General features: G+C 32.9%; 4 protein-coding genes across 5 annotated transcripts; 3 read left to right on the top strand and 1 right to left on the bottom strand.

Annotated features, from left to right (window-relative positions):
* Positions 1 to 3,008: 3,008 nt before the first annotated feature.
* On the top strand, positions 3,009 to 4,363 carry LOC144849104 (uncharacterized). The gene is made up of 2 exons (XM_078706102.1): positions 3,009 to 3,166; positions 3,608 to 4,363. The coding sequence occupies exons 1-2, from the start codon at positions 3,068 to 3,070 to the stop codon at positions 3,902 to 3,904; spliced, it is 396 nt and encodes a 131-aa protein (XP_078562228.1). The 5' UTR covers positions 3,009 to 3,067; the 3' UTR covers positions 3,905 to 4,363.
* A 940-nt stretch (positions 4,364 to 5,303) lies between these two features.
* LOC144849105 (transmembrane protein 35B-like) lies at positions 5,304 to 7,245 on the top strand. The gene is made up of 2 exons (XM_078706103.1): positions 5,304 to 5,541; positions 6,106 to 7,245. Exons 1-2 carry the CDS (start codon positions 5,443 to 5,445, stop codon positions 6,397 to 6,399), a joined length of 393 nt encoding a protein of 130 aa, XP_078562229.1. The 5' UTR covers positions 5,304 to 5,442; the 3' UTR covers positions 6,400 to 7,245.
* A 147-nt stretch (positions 7,246 to 7,392) lies between these two features.
* LOC144849102 (uncharacterized) lies at positions 7,393 to 8,486 on the top strand. Its single transcript, XM_078706100.1, has 2 exons — positions 7,393 to 7,687; positions 7,977 to 8,486. Exons 1-2 carry the CDS (start codon positions 7,589 to 7,591, stop codon positions 8,319 to 8,321), a joined length of 444 nt encoding a protein of 147 aa, XP_078562226.1. The 5' UTR covers positions 7,393 to 7,588; the 3' UTR covers positions 8,322 to 8,486.
* Positions 8,413 to 15,052, bottom strand: LOC144849083 (GPN-loop GTPase 1-like). Of its 2 annotated transcripts, none has more exons than XM_078706074.1 (12): positions 14,887 to 15,052; positions 14,258 to 14,351; positions 13,308 to 13,452; positions 11,664 to 11,742; positions 11,219 to 11,313; positions 11,061 to 11,106; positions 10,690 to 10,836; positions 10,388 to 10,470; positions 10,108 to 10,147; positions 9,867 to 9,975; positions 9,678 to 9,758; positions 8,413 to 9,184 (listed from the first exon to the last, which is right to left on the bottom strand). In XM_078706074.1, the coding sequence occupies exons 1-12, from the start codon at positions 15,040 to 15,042 to the stop codon at positions 9,111 to 9,113; spliced, it is 1,149 nt and encodes a 382-aa protein (XP_078562200.1). In that variant the 5' UTR covers positions 15,043 to 15,052; the 3' UTR covers positions 8,413 to 9,110. The 2 variants fall into 2 exon arrangements, with proteins under 2 accessions (XP_078562200.1, XP_078562201.1); XM_078706075.1 differs by having other exon boundaries at positions 9,879 to 9,975.
* Between the last annotated feature and the right edge of the window lie 241 nt (positions 15,053 to 15,293).

The following is a 15,293-nucleotide window of genomic DNA, read 5'->3' as shown; positions in this document are numbered from 1 at the left end:
AAAATTACGTCATGAATATGCAAATTTATGACGTAACGATTAGAATGACGTAATATGAAGCGCGTATAAGAATATACTATTGTCACCCTTCATTATTCGTGTACATTGTGGCAAAACGGATAGTGCTCTAGTAACTATCGTTTGAATTCTCTCAGCTCTACTAGCTGAGGTTCGAATCCCTACGGATTTTTTTTAAAATAAAATGTTTTTCTTTTATTTTGAAAGAGAGATATTTAGAGAGGCGAAAACAAAGTATTTTTAAAAATATTTATCATGTTTAATCTGGGACGGTGCGACCACACACTTCGGATAGGCGAAAAACAGAGAATAAAATCCCCTGGATAGGGGAAACATCTCTGAAAAGCATCTCTGAAAATTCCTATCCGTCCTCCGCTGGCGACCGAGCGACCATGTTTTGTAATAATATTACATTAAAGCTCCAAAGTCAAGATCGCCTTGCATAACGTATTAAACATTTTTTTTTTCCATGAAACAGATATTTCGCTACTAATTTAGCGATAAAGGCACAATAATACAGTAGGTGACATTAAGTTAAAATAATACTAGAATTAGTACAGTACAATATATGAGGCCACCTTCTAATGTAACAGTCTAACCGAGTAAAATTAAACAGTGTGGCGCGGTTTATTTACTCGAGCAAATAATTCTCAATGTCGATTCAGAGTTGTAAAATATGGATACTAGGTGTTATGTAGGCCTACACCTAGTATGTATTTATCTATAACATCATTAAACAAACAAAAATAGGACGTAACAAACTGTATGATGTATCATTTTTTTTAATTAGTGAGGTTATTATTGGTCAGAATACATCAAGGCCTTGATCATTGTTATAGTATATGGGGGAAATCATAACAACAACATTTTATTGAAATTGAAAAAAAAGGCCCTAGTAAATAGCTAGTAGTGTTTTGTACATAAGATATTAAACTACTGTATTTTAATTTGAATAAGCTGACTCAACGCGACTCTACAGCTCACTGTCGGGTCGGTTGGTAGGTCGGTCGGTAAACACTAACTTGAGCACGCGACCTTGTTCTTGGTTATTCGTGGTTAAATTTCTGTTCCTATCATGCGGCTGCGCGTGAAATGTCATTAATAAATTTCATTTCATTTCATTTCATTTCATTTCATTATAAATAAATAACAAGGCCAACAGCTATTAAGTCGCGTGCTACAATGCATAGTGATACCGGACCGACAGACAGACCGACAGACCGACAAACAGACAGACCGACCAACCGACCGACATAGTGAACTATAGAGTCGCGTCCACGCGACTAAAAACATCTTAAAGGCCTTTCGCTGTATTTACGTCATCTTCTATATCGTTCTGATTGAGTAAATAAGAACCAACATTATTATTTCATGTTTATTATGCTTTCAAACCCTCTTCTGGGTAGGCGCGCCTACTTACTTTATATTCATTGTGTAAATATATTTCCTTACGGTATCGTATTTGATTTGAAATTTGTTTTATTTTTAATTAAAATGGAATTTCGTCGTACGGTTACACTTGCACTAGGACTTTTATTTATTGTAGCTGGAGTTCCCAAACTTGTACCTGTTCAGCTACTGCACGATAGATTGGTAAGATTGTTCTCAATGTTTAATAATGTAGTATATGAAAATACAATACAATTCTCTCAAAATGTCGGTGCGGGTTGTCTTTCATTAGACCCGGAACCTAAAAAATATTCCTTGAAAACGGATGAAAGATAATTTTTTTGCCATGTGGGCGGTGCCAGATTTCATCGTCTCATAATGCTGCATTTCAATTGTTTGGGCAAGAAAATACTTCCTCATAAGCCCGGTTTACACCATCAAACTTTATATGACAAAAAAATGTGATGTGCCCATATATGGACATGATGATGTCATATCACTACTACATTTGGGCATAGCACTACCATATTTGGGCACATCACACTTTTTTTGTCAAACTAGTTTTATAGTGTAGACAGAGCTTTAGCCTATGTAAAAGAAGAAGTTAAAACAGCAAGCATTTTGTAAAAAAAAAAGAAAAATAATGATTATAAAATCTAATCATTGTCCATGCTCATTAATCTCAATTCAATATAATAGGCCCATTGATAGTATTTTCTATTGATTTGGTTGATTCTGGTGGACGCGCAACCTAAGCGCGCAAGTGAGTTGACCAATCACAAACAATCAATTCTGACGATCCATTTTCTTTTTCAAGCATGTTCACTTTTTTTGCAAGTCGTGCCACAAAACCAAATGTTTTACTTTTATAAAGGTTCAATGGAGCTGTTATATTCTGTTTAAAAAAGAATCAACTCAAATCATCAAAATAAGAATAACCATTTTATTAACAAAAAAAACAAATTATGCGCCCTTGTGTATTTTTATGTGCAAAGCGCAATAATTGTAATTGTATTATGCCTACTAAATATAATTTGAATTTGAGGATATATGAACCGCCGGCGAGTGGCAACAGTTTGTGAGGGCGATATTAATAACATTTAATAAACTTCACACCTATAGTATTTTTGTATTCATCTATAACATCATTAAACAAAAAATAGGACGTAACAAACTGTGGTATATTTTTTTAATTAGTGAGGTTATTATTGGTCAGAATATATCAAGGAGTTGATCATTTTTGGGGAAATCATAAACTATATGATCATCATTTTTATTTATTGAATACAATAGGCCATAGTCTAGCTAGTAGTGTTTGTACATAAGATATTAATTAATTACTGTAGTTTAATTTGAATAAGCTGACTCAATATATTATATTTGTAGGATTCGTGGTTAAATTTCTCTTCCTATCATCATCGGCGCGGCTGCGCGTGAAACTATGCCATTAATAAATAGAAATATCTTAAAAGCCTTTAGACTGTATTTACGTCATCTTCTATATGATCGTTCTGATTGGGTAAATAAGAACCAACATTGTTATTTCATGTGTAATGCTTTCAAACCCCTTCCGGGTACCTACTTCCTTTACATTTATTCGGTAAATGTATTTCCTTACGGTATATTGTATTTGATTTGAAATTTGCTTTTTAATTCTAAAATGGAATTTCGTGGTATAGTTACGCTTGCACTAGGACTTTTATTTATTGTAGCTGGAGTTCCCAAAGTTGTACCTGTTCAGCCACTGCACGATAGATTGGTAAGAGTTGCTCTCAATGTTTAACAATTAATATAATATTAGGGAAATACAATACAATTCTCACAAAATGTCGGCGCATGTGTTCTTTTATTACCCTAACCCAAACAATATTTTCAAAGTTTCAATTTCAAACTTTGACACTTCGATTCGTGTTATATAATTAGTTGCTTTATATGCTTTTTAGAATTTCTTCATTGAACCTGAATGACCCCATGATGGAGTCGAAACGTCGTTCCTTTTTAAGCGTTATTTTCCTGTTATGTAGGCCTATTTACAATAAACTTACCTTCAATCGTAATTTATGCCAGCGGATGAAAGATGAACTTTTTTGCGGGCGGTGCATGCCACGTTTCATCGTCTCATAATTTCTCGTGGCCTTAATTCAATGAATTGTAAATAGTTTTAAACAAATGGGATTAAGGGTTTTGTGGTTTATTCCAGGTATCGGATTGGAGAAGATACAGTGTTGCGTTCCCGTTTAATCTCATTGGTATTGGCGCAGAAATGTACCGCACTTGTATTGGTTCTATGGAGATTGTAATGAGTGCATTGATGGTGTTTGGACGTCCTGATCCAGCCCGGTTCAGTACCTTTTGCCTCATGAATATAATGATTTCTGGTGTTTACGTGCTGACGATAATTGGGGATCATCCGGCAGAGATTGCCTTTAATGCTCTTGTTGCTGGTCTTCTAGGATGGTTACTTTATGATGAGCGGCGTCATATTAAAATAAGCTGAGGACTGGGATCAAGTCTTATTTTATATTTTTATCATAAATTGGAGCTCAAAGTATTAGCTTTTGAAAATTCTGGTTGATATAATAAATGGAACACATTAATGTACGGAAACACTCCTCTTCCTTCCAGCCATTGTTGAGATATGCCTATTGCTGCATTTCAATATTGTTTGGCATAGAAAAATACTTCCTCAATATTAGCCCGTAAAAGAAGTCAAAACAGCATACATTTTGTAAAAAAAAAATAAAAAATATTATGTTTATAAAATCTAATCATTGTCCATGCTTATTAATCTCAATTCAATTGATTTTCTATTGATTTGATTGGCAACGTAAGGGCGCGCGCAAGTGAGTTGACTAATCACAAACGACAATCAATTCGGATAATCGATCCATTGTGTATGATGATTGTACGACGTCCTTAGGAGTAGTCTACACAATTATGTTTTACGTTGCATAATTAAGTGTTAATTAATTGTAATAGGCCTACATTTTATTATTATATTAAACCACTGAAAAGTGTCAGAATCGTTACAGGATTTATTAAATTCACATTGTCTACTTTACTGCAGGGAGATGTAACCTGTTTACTGGGCCACCGAAAATTAAAAGTGCCACTGTGAAAATCCAATTGAAGTAAGCTTCACTGCATTGTTTTAGCGACAGCTTTAAATCGACTTCGGAAAAAGAAGATAGCAGCCATGGCTAGTTAGTTCTGCTGGCCGAGTTACTTTTTTTCAAGCACACAACCACATGTTTTACTTTTATAAAGGTGCAATGGCTGTAAATATTATGTTTAAACAAAGAACCAACTCAACAAATCATCAAAATAAGCATCACCATATTATTTTTTTTTAAATCACATTATGCGCGCGCGCCCTTGTATTTTGTTATGTGTAAAGCGCAATAATTGTATTATGCCTACTAAATGTAATTTGTATTTGAGCATATTATGATCGGCCGGTGGTATTAATTAATTATAAACTTCACAATTTCTAAAGCTCTGTCTACACTATCAAACTAGTTTCACAAAAAAAGTGCGATGTGCCCAAATATGGTAGTGATATTTCCAAATATGGTAGTGAAATGACATCATCATGTCCATATGTGGGCACATCACATTTTTGGTCACATAAAGTTTGATAGTGTAGACAGAGCTTCTATGTTCTGATTGGATAAAAGAAAAATATTTTGCTATTTATATTTTTACGTACTTCTTGCTCATTTATTCTTATGAATTATCAGTACAAAACTATAAATATATATATAAATCAAAACTGTGTAGTAGTGAACGAAAATAAACTATTGTATTAAAACAATTGTGGTTTTTTCCCGCGCGCTGCTGTACTGTGTATAGAAAATTGATCAATTAAAAACAAATTGAGGGCAGCATTCACTTCCATCACACGTTACGTTCACCACACCAAAGATAGCGTTCACACACGTTCCAATCCCCCACTCTCGATCCGCCGCCGAAACGACTCCACCGACGACCCGAGTGCCGTTTGCTCGAAGATCTTAGTTAGGCCTAGAATTAAAAATGGGATTTCATCGTGCTCTTAGCCTTGCTCTTGGGCTTCTATTTGTTGCATCTGGAGTACCCAAGGTCGTACCCGTGCAACCATTGCACGGTAAAATGGTAAATAATATTATTATTAAGTTTTATCAGGGAAGAGTTACTCTTCCCTGGCTGGGCCTGGTTTTATCTAGCCTACTCTCTTCCCTCCCTGCCCGTCTCAGTTCAATCAACTTCAGCTCAGCTCTCTCTGGTGTCTCAGTTCAGATCTAGGCCTCGTTTAAGGAGGGGTAAGAGACTGAGAAATCCTAGGCCTAATTTAATCAAGTTGGTCTGTTTTGAGAAAGGCCCATCACAGCAGGCTTTTGCCCCTCTTCAATTAATAAAGATTGTTTATAAGATAAAGTATAGAATAGATTAGAATAAAATAAATAATATTAAATAATAGTACAGGTATTAATAAATATTGTCAATTGATTCTTTAAAACAAGTGAATGTAGCTAGAGTGGCAAATCCATGTTTTTGAAAAAAGGGTACTCTAGTACAGTACCTTTTCTTTTTTCAAAAACATGGATTTGACACTGGTTTTCAAGAATCAATTGACAATATTTCTCCTACAGTAGCTAGTAGCTACCTATCTAATTTCTCTATTGTCGATAACACAAATAACATTAACTCAATTTCCAGGTATCCGATTTCAGAAGTTTCAACAAAGTATTCCCACTTAAGCAAGTTGGTGTGAAAATGGAAGCTGATATGTACCGTACTGTTATCGGCGCTCTGGAGATTGCAATGGGTGTGCTGGTGGCATTTGGACGTCCTGATGCAGCCTGGTTCAGTACTATTGGCCTTCTTATTATAATGGTTGGAGCTGCTTACACATTGATAAGCCTTGAGAAACCGCCTATGGAGATCGCTATTCCAGTGGTTTTTGGTGCTCTTCTCTTCTGGTTGCTGTTTGGTGATCATCATCGTTACTAGCATTTTAAAAAGCTAAACCAGCTCAGAACTTAACTTTTCAATAAGATCAGAGTAAACCAAAGTCATGGTCATAGTTCTTCCTTACATTTTAAAACTACAAGTACTGTCACACTGTACTACTTCTACAATATATATATATACTAGATGATGGGAATTTTTAATTTTAGAGGAATTTATACCACTTCCGATAATGTATGCTAATTTTTGTAAGAAATACATTTATTTTTCTAGCAACAATGTATATCTTTTTTTAAATATTTTTTATTAGATTTACTAAGATTTTGTTTTCAATAAATATTAGTAAATGTACTTTTTGAAATATATGTAAATCATGGAATCTTGGATTTAAATTTGGTGTAATTATTTAAATATTAATACTAGTAATTTGGTTGTGGTTTTAGAATAGAAAGCTTGAAAACAATGTAATTTAATTAAAATCTAACACCATTTATTAATTGAAATGATGATGATCAATCTACCTCAAAAATTGAGTTTGAGTAAATTTGGACAAGAATTCATACAGTATTATTTCACCATCTAGTGCATATTCTAGAAAGTCAGAAAGAAACAATAAGTACTGTATATTGTTAAAATAAACTAGTCAAAAATAAGGTTACCAGTATACCACATTGTTGATGTTGACTGATATTCTCAAATCATACGGTATACAGCAAACGTTACTCTTGTTTTTTCATAGTCATCATAAAATACAAAATCACAGAAAGTTTTCTGTAGATAATTAATTAGCAAGTACTAATAATATTCAATTTATATTGTATGATTCACTCTTAAAACAGTTCTGTATTTATTATTCAAAAAAATGTAATAAAAGCAACATTTCTTAAATGATTTTAGTAGTTTATTCTTGGAGTTAAGTGTGATAGGCTTGTATGGTTATGAACAAACTTTGGTTTAATATTTGCCTGAACTATTTCATATCAAAATCTGGGGTGGGCTTACCTGAGTCAATATAGTATTTGCTAAATTCAGTTAAATAGTAGAATTAACATTAGCAATTGACAGGCTTTACTACTGTATATCACAGTATACCCACATTATTAACCCATTTTCAGTGCTTAATTTATACGAGGCTATAACTAATAAATGATTAACAGCCCTTGTACCTTCATCAATAGTGCTGTGTGGCATACCCTCTACTCTATACAAACACTGCCAGTTGTCGTTTGAAATGGACATAAAAGTTGCTATTGTTTTTAGTCTCGGCCTTTATTTTGTTTCTTCTGGGATTACAAAAGTCCTACCATTGCAGCCTTTGCATGATCGAGTGGTAAGTATTATATTACACAATGCTCTAATTTAAATTCAAGTTATAGAAATGTGTTCAAAGTAATTACGATCTGGTTCTGATTCTGATATATTGCATTGTAAAAAATTGAATAAAAAAATTGCAATACTTGTATTGAATAAACATGCAATTCCACAAGCTTAAAGTAAATAATTATGTTGCATTGATAAAAATTGAATGAAATTAACATTAAAGAAAAAAATTGCAATACTAGTATATTGAATAAACTTAGCATAAAATAAATAATGCCATTAGAAATTTGTTTTTACAGAAAACAAACTTTGATGACTTGGCTACAGTTTGTCCATGGCTTTGCCTAGGATTGAACATCGAACCAGATGTATACCGTTCGTTGGTAGGCATATCGGAGATAACAATGGGAACGCTGTTGGCGTTTGGGACACAGCGCGCAGTACGCATCAGCTCCATTGGTCTACTTATCGTTACTAGTACACTTCTGTACTCCTTGACGGCGTTATCGACGACAACAATTTCATCTTTATTCTTACCAGGAATTTGTTTTATCGCATTACTTTGGAGTTTGAAGAAGAAAGCTGAGAAGCGAGTTCACTTTTACGAAGTTGGTGAAGAAACAAAACGAAAACGGTTTTTATAAACCAACACGCAAGAATTTACTTCCTTATGTTCTAAAATTGCAAATTAACTTTTTGTCGTAAAAAAAATTAAGACCTGAATTAATATTATCCATTCCTGATGTCACAATTAATGTTATGTCACAATTAATGTCAAAGTATTGTCACAGTCACTGGTGACTAGTGACTGGTGTTTAATAGCACTGTATTTTAATACATTATTATCCAGACCTATAAGAATATCCAAAAATGCAATTTGTAAGCTCCGTCCATTTTAAAAGCAACAAAATCCTTTAGTCATGAATGGTTTTTAAAATCTTCATTTATCGAAAAAAACCAACAGATGTCAAATATTATAAAAGGTCAACTTTATCGTAAAAATATTAATTCTGTTAATAAGCACTTTAGTTGAACTAAAGACTACTAGACAGCTGCTTATTTTATATGGTACTTTAGTCAGCAATTATTTACTACAAGTAAAATATGTCTACAAATTTATACATGTATTGTACAGTCATTGTTCATATTGCTGCCATGTACATGATTAAAAATATATGTGTAATTAAACTATTTGAATTTTATTCAAATGTAAAATGGCCACCTGCATTTCAGCTAATGAATCCTTAATGGAATGTTTTTTTTCACCCTTCAATAAATATGTATTAATTTTATATTCATGGCTTAAAATGAACAAAACACACCTTAGAACCACTGAGAGGAAGTGATCATGATGGCCTGATGTTCAAATCCAATGATGACAGTAAAACAGCTTGGAATTTTGTAAATAATCTAATATTTGCAGTTCAGATTGGTTACTTTATCACACCTTCGGAGCTTTTAGATTTAAACCGATTGAACGATTCCTCCTCTATGATCTCTTCCCGACCTAAGAATCAAAATATGAATATGAGAATTTGGTTTGATTCTATCTGGTTCAAGATTCTCACTTGGTTTATAAAGCCCGGTGCACACTAGAGCTTTCGGCTGAGCCAACTGGCATGAGTAACACAAACAAATTTGCCGCAAACTGTGATCGCATTCTATCGGACGCACACTAAACGCCTCCAGTACGCGATTTTCTGATTGGATAATTACTTACTACGCTATATGGCACGCGCTGAAATATCATAATAAATCAGAACATGTCATGCGCAGTGGAATTTTTAGTGAGCAGGAAGCTCACGTTCGGCGCACACTTGAGGAAAATGGCATGCGTGCCAAAAAATATTAAACACGATAGATATTTTCCTCAGCGGCACGCATGGCCGATTCCTCACGAAATCCACGGCGCACACTGTGAGGCAAGTGTTACTCGTGCCAGTTGGCTCAGCCGGAAGCTCTAGTGTGCGCCGGGCTTTAGTAAACAAAATAACAATTACCTTCAACATCATCTTTTTCCAGTTCATCATCATTTTGATCTCCTATTCCAATTGCAACATCCTGTTCTTTAGCACTTCCATCTGGAAGGAATAAGTACAGTTATAAAAAACGAATATCGCATTATATTAAAGTTCTTTTCATATGAAACCTATTTACCAGCATTTAATAATTGATACTAAAACACTAACTTGTATCATCACCAGATATAATGCCTTCCATTGTGACACTGGTTCCACTACCAGCCTCCGATTTCAACTTGCTCAGTTTCTCCTCTTTTGCCTTCTCTTCTTTTAATAACTGAAAATATATAAGTAAAGGTATAGGCCTAGTTGTATCAAGGATGCTTAGGGTCCAAATGTGCAATGTATACAGAAAACCAACACAAACAAAATCTATTTTAAAGGTCATCATAACACTGTGTAAACTTACCCTTTCTTTACGTAGCTTTTCATATTCTGGTTTATATTCTCTGAAAGAAATATCAGATCGATATAAACATGTTTTAATTAAATAATTTGTATTTAAAAAATTGTTTTTTTATTTCATACACATCCAACAGCGAGTAACTTGTATGTATGGATTTAATAATTTATCATGCTTATAAACTAAATCTCATTTGAGGCTTAGCGAGCGGATTTGAAAGAGTCGTGAGTTACAACCCCCAAGCTACAGCTCCACTGTATTGTATCAGGTATTGTGCTTTGCTTACGTTTGATATTCTGTTACTGCTTCATCTACTGCTTTAAAGAATTCGTCCATACCCTCACCAGTAACAGCTGAAACACCAACACACTGCAATCAAATTCAAACAAACATTTAGAAATGGAAAAGAATACTTGTGGAGAAATCTTGAGCCTCTGTCTTCATTAAATCCAAGGGGAGCCTTTAGCAAACATCACTTTACTAGTTCAAAATTATTGTGACAGCAGCAGTAAACATTTTGGATTTTGCTTTGAGATATAGATTTGCAGATATGGGTACTGTAGTATAATTTGACATTCGTATACTTACACGCATGTTTTGGTAGAACTCATCCAATACCAGACTCATTGACCGTGTCAGGTTTGAAGTGTATGAAGTTTCTTGTGCCAAAGCATCTTGGAATGCTTCAAAATCCTGCATCCACTCAACAGCAAAATCGTTTGATATAATATCTGTCTAAATAAAATTAACGTTTATTTATAGTTTACTTCAAAGGATTCTCTAAATGAAATTCTAATATGAGCTTTGCATATAGCAAAGCAAATTTTCAGTAGCATAAATAATTAAGAATTATATTCTTTTATGCTATTGGAAATTCGCTGTGCTGAAAACAAAATATAGTTAGCAATAAATGATTACCAAGTACTGTAAATTTGATTGTATAAATGGTGGAAACTTACCTTGTTCATAACTACAATGAAGGGTAGTTTAAACTTGTAGAGAATGCTACAAAAAAAAGAACATTTATCAGTTTAGGAAATGATGGTGATACTGTGATTATCAAAAATAAGATTGTTGATATGACAGAGATACTTATGTGGGACAAGCTGGAGCCTACCTGCAAGCATATAACATATTTGACATGAAGGTGACTGGATTAACACTTCTGGCAGTATCCATCACATACACTATAACAGTAGGAAATGTTGAGCCCTACAAAAGAAATGTGACAAATATAAGTTTCCTACATCCAATATAAATGTTTCCCTTTCTATCATCATACCCTTTTTCATTTCAGTTACTATTCATTTAAGCATACCCTTTTCTACAATAAAACAATTTTTGTAATGTCTAAAGCTCTGTCTACATATCAAACTAGTTTGACAAAAAAAAGTTTGACAAAAAAAAGTGTGCCCAAATATGGTAGTGATATATCCAAATATGGTAGTGGTATGACATTATCATGTCCATATATGGGCACATCACATTTTTTGTTACATAAAGTTTGATAGTGTAGACAGAGCTTAACAAAAGTCATGATAATTAAACTATATCATACTAACCAAAGTTTCTGATATGATGGTGCCAGAAGCAGACCAAGTAAACACTTCAATTTGACCAGGTGTATCAAGGATTACATACCTGAAAGAACAGATAAACCTCATCATCATACTGATTGATAAACCTCATCATCATACTGATAGATAAACCTCATCATCATACTGATAGATAAACCTCATCATCATACTGATAGATAAACCTCATCATCATACTGATAGATAAACCTCATCATCATACTGATAGATAAACCTCATCATCATACTGATAGATAAACCTCATCATCATACTGATAGATAAACCTCATCATACTGATAGATAAACTCATCATCATACTGATAGATAAACCTCATCATCATACTGATAGATAAACCTCATCATCATACTGATAGATAAACCTCATCATCATACTGATAGATAAACCTCATCATCATACTGATAGATAAACCTCATCATCATACTGATAGATAAACCTCATCATACTGATAGATAAACTCATCATCATACTGATAGATAAACCTCATCATCATACTGATAGATAAACCTCATCATCATACTGATAGACAAACCTCATCATCATACTGATAGATAAACCTCATCATCATACTGATAGATAAACCTCATCATCATACTGATAGATAAACCTCATCATCATACTGATAGATAAACCTCATCATACTGATAGATAAACTCATCATCATACTGATAGATAAACCTCATCATCATACTGATAGATAAACCTCATCATCATACTGATAGATAAACCTCATCATCATACTGATAGATAAACCTCATCATCATACTGATAGATAAACCTCATCATCATACTGATAGATAAACCTCATCATCATACTGATAGATAAACCTCATCATACTGATAGATAAACTCATCATCATACTGATAGATAAACCTCATCATCATACTGATAGATAAACCTCATCATCATACTGATAGACAAACCTCATCATCATACTGATAGATAAACCTCATCATCATACTGATAGATAAACCTCATAATCATACTGATAGATAAACCTCATCATCATACTGATAGATAAACCTCATCATCATACTGATAGATAAACCTCATCATCATACTGATAGATAAACCTCATCATCATACTGATAGATAAACCTCATCATCATACTGATAGCTAAACCTCATCATCATACTGATAGATAAACCTTATCATCATACTGATAGATAAACCTCATCATCATACTGATAGATAAACCTCATCATCATACTGATAGATAAACCTCATCATCATACTGATAGATAAACCTCATCATCAAACTGATAGATAAACCTCATCATCAAACTGATAGATAAACCTCATCATACTGATAGATAAACCTCATCAAACTGATAGATAAACCTCATCATCAAACTGATAGATAAACCTCATCATCATACTGATAGCTAAACAACACATTCTCAATTTAGAAAGTCAACTCAAAATTTATTCATTTTTGTTATTTTGTTTCTTTGTACTAATGTTTGTTCAATTTTGTAAGGGTTACATGTTTAAAGCACTTGTGTTTATTTTGTATCCCTTTCCATTATCATTCTTGTTGTATTTGTACCATGTTATTTTTTATCTTGGAAAAAACAATTTCGATGAATGAATGATTGAATTCAACATACTCTGAATTTGTACTGTTTTTCTCAACAAACTGCATGACTTGATCAAATTTTGTAGAAAACAGATTAAGTGATGTCATAATTCCTCCATTAGGTCCAAGTCCATATTGCTTCATTATTTCTTTGTAATTTACAGTGTCTCTAATATCTGCAAGAATTACACATTTTACAGTTGGCATGGCAATACTTTATCACATAATTTGTTTACAAAGCTCTTTTTAGTGTTTGATTTCATTTGATTTATTTCGAAATATCCATATATATATATATATAAATATACAATACAATTTGATAAAACTAGAGACGGCAAGAAACAAATAAACTTACAAATAGACAAAAGAAATGGATATAACAAGGACAACACAAAAAGTTTAAAATTAATTAAACTTATTTCCATTGTGGTCCTTTGAATAAGTAATCAAGCTACCAAACACACAAAATACATAATAAATATAAAAATAAACATTACATATTGTAAACATATTAAAACATGATATAGATTGATCTGCAGCTTTTAAAATGTTGAAATAGTGGTTCTTGACGTTACGTTTAAATATCCATAGACTTTGATTCAATCGGATTTCTTGTGGTAGAGCGTTCCATATTTTACTTCCACTGTAAGTAAAAGAATTTCTTCCAGAACCATAGACCCTTCTAATAAATTATGAGAATTTCTTAATCTGTAATTATTAATTTTAAGGGATAGACTTTGTGTCAAGTAGTCAGGCGCCATGCCATGTAATGCTTTAAACACATAATTTTGTTTTAGTTGTTGGACCCTATACTCAACAGGAAGCCAATTTAATTTCTTAAATTCATTAAACCCAATATGTGAACGATATTCCAGACCAAGAACATAGCGAATAATCTTGTTTTGTGACGTTTGTAGTTTAGTTTTAGTTTTTTTAATAATAATTGAATTGAAATGAAGAAGATAATGCGTTATAACTTGCCGATGTTGGCTGGAAAATTAACTTCATGTACGGCTGGATCTAAATTAATCACATATGGAGGGGTCTTCTTAGCATGCAAATGGCCGGTTAATCTCTGTATGTATAAGAAATAGAAGAAAAATGTATACATTTGTCATTATATTATACTATACTGTATATTTATTTCATTTTGACTTAGTGATTTAGGTTCATTCTCATCTGATATTGAAAGCTGCTCCATAATGTCATAAAAGGAGGAAATTCGCATCAACTAAATATGAAGGTGATTAATAAAATGTGTTATATTATATTGGCCTATTAATTGATTTTTTTTCACAAAACACAAACAAAATTCCAACATAGGTCCTGGCCTAGGCCTATTTCAGTTTTATTTATTACATTAGTTTCTGGAAGAAACTAATAATGTAATAAATATAAAATAAATAATAATATAAAATAAATATACCATATCATTTGACATAATAATGACATGTACTCACGATAACGCTATATTTTATATTGCAAAACACATTATTGTGACCGTGGACGTTTCGCCCCATGTCACGAAGCAATTTATCCCTGGAAACTGCAGATGGTGCAGTTTTAGGAAAGGGCCTACAGTTTAGCTATTGCGTATACAGTCTTGTTACCTGAACAAATGTTGTTTTTCCTGAACCAGCCATTCCTAAAACGATTAAACATGGTGTTTCGTTTGAACTTTTCGAAGCCGATGCATTGGTATTTTCTGTAGGACTTGATTTAATTGTATCAGCTTCCTCACGATTGATTTCACTGCAAGTCGCCATGTTTGCAAATCCGATCCTTGTGTGTCGATTGCCAGAAAGTTAAAATTAATTTAACCACCTTAAATACTTAAATTATTTTGAGTATGTTTTCATTGGATTTTAATACACAAATAATTGGTACATAATTATATACTGTACTCATTAAAACTATATTTTACAAACGTAATGCAGCTGCGTAATGTAATAAAAATGAATTGATAAATATGAAATCCTGGCAACTTTGTCAAACAACAACTGCTGCTGCATGAAAA

The sequence above is a fragment of the Antedon bifida genome, chromosome 7, assembly GCF_963402885.1.
Source record: "Antedon bifida chromosome 7, ecAntBifi1.1, whole genome shotgun sequence".
Taxonomy (NCBI): Eukaryota; Metazoa; Echinodermata; class Crinoidea; order Comatulida; family Antedonidae; genus Antedon; species Antedon bifida.
This window is presented reverse-complemented; position numbering and strand designations above follow the sequence as displayed.

What these genes read in the sequence shown, in the direction of transcription:
- LOC144849083 (XM_078706074.1), bottom strand. Translation starts at nt 15,042, where the DNA reads ATGGCGACTTGCAGTGAAATCAATCGTGAGGAAGCTGATACAATTAAA. An exon ending in CCATCATATCAGAAACTTTG is followed by an intron (nt 11,314 to 11,663) that starts GTTAGTATGATA and finishes TTTCTTTTGTAG; the next exon opens with GGCTCAACATTTCCTACTGT. An exon ending in TATATCTGGTGATGATACAA is followed by an intron (nt 9,759 to 9,866) that starts GTTAGTGTTTTA and finishes TATTCCTTCCAG; the next exon opens with ATGGAAGTGCTAAAGAACAG.
- LOC144849102 (XM_078706100.1), top strand. Translation starts at nt 7,589, where the DNA reads ATGGACATAAAAGTTGCTATTGTTTTTAGTCTCGGCCTTTATTTTGTT. An exon ending in AGCCTTTGCATGATCGAGTG is followed by an intron (nt 7,688 to 7,976) that starts GTAAGTATTATA and finishes TTGTTTTTACAG; the next exon opens with AAAACAAACTTTGATGACTT.
- LOC144849105 (XM_078706103.1), top strand. Translation starts at nt 5,443, where the DNA reads ATGGGATTTCATCGTGCTCTTAGCCTTGCTCTTGGGCTTCTATTTGTT. An exon ending in AACCATTGCACGGTAAAATG is followed by an intron (nt 5,542 to 6,105) that starts GTAAATAATATT and finishes CTCAATTTCCAG; the next exon opens with GTATCCGATTTCAGAAGTTT.
- LOC144849104 (XM_078706102.1), top strand. Translation starts at nt 3,068, where the DNA reads ATGGAATTTCGTGGTATAGTTACGCTTGCACTAGGACTTTTATTTATT. An exon ending in AGCCACTGCACGATAGATTG is followed by an intron (nt 3,167 to 3,607) that starts GTAAGAGTTGCT and finishes GGTTTATTCCAG; the next exon opens with GTATCGGATTGGAGAAGATA.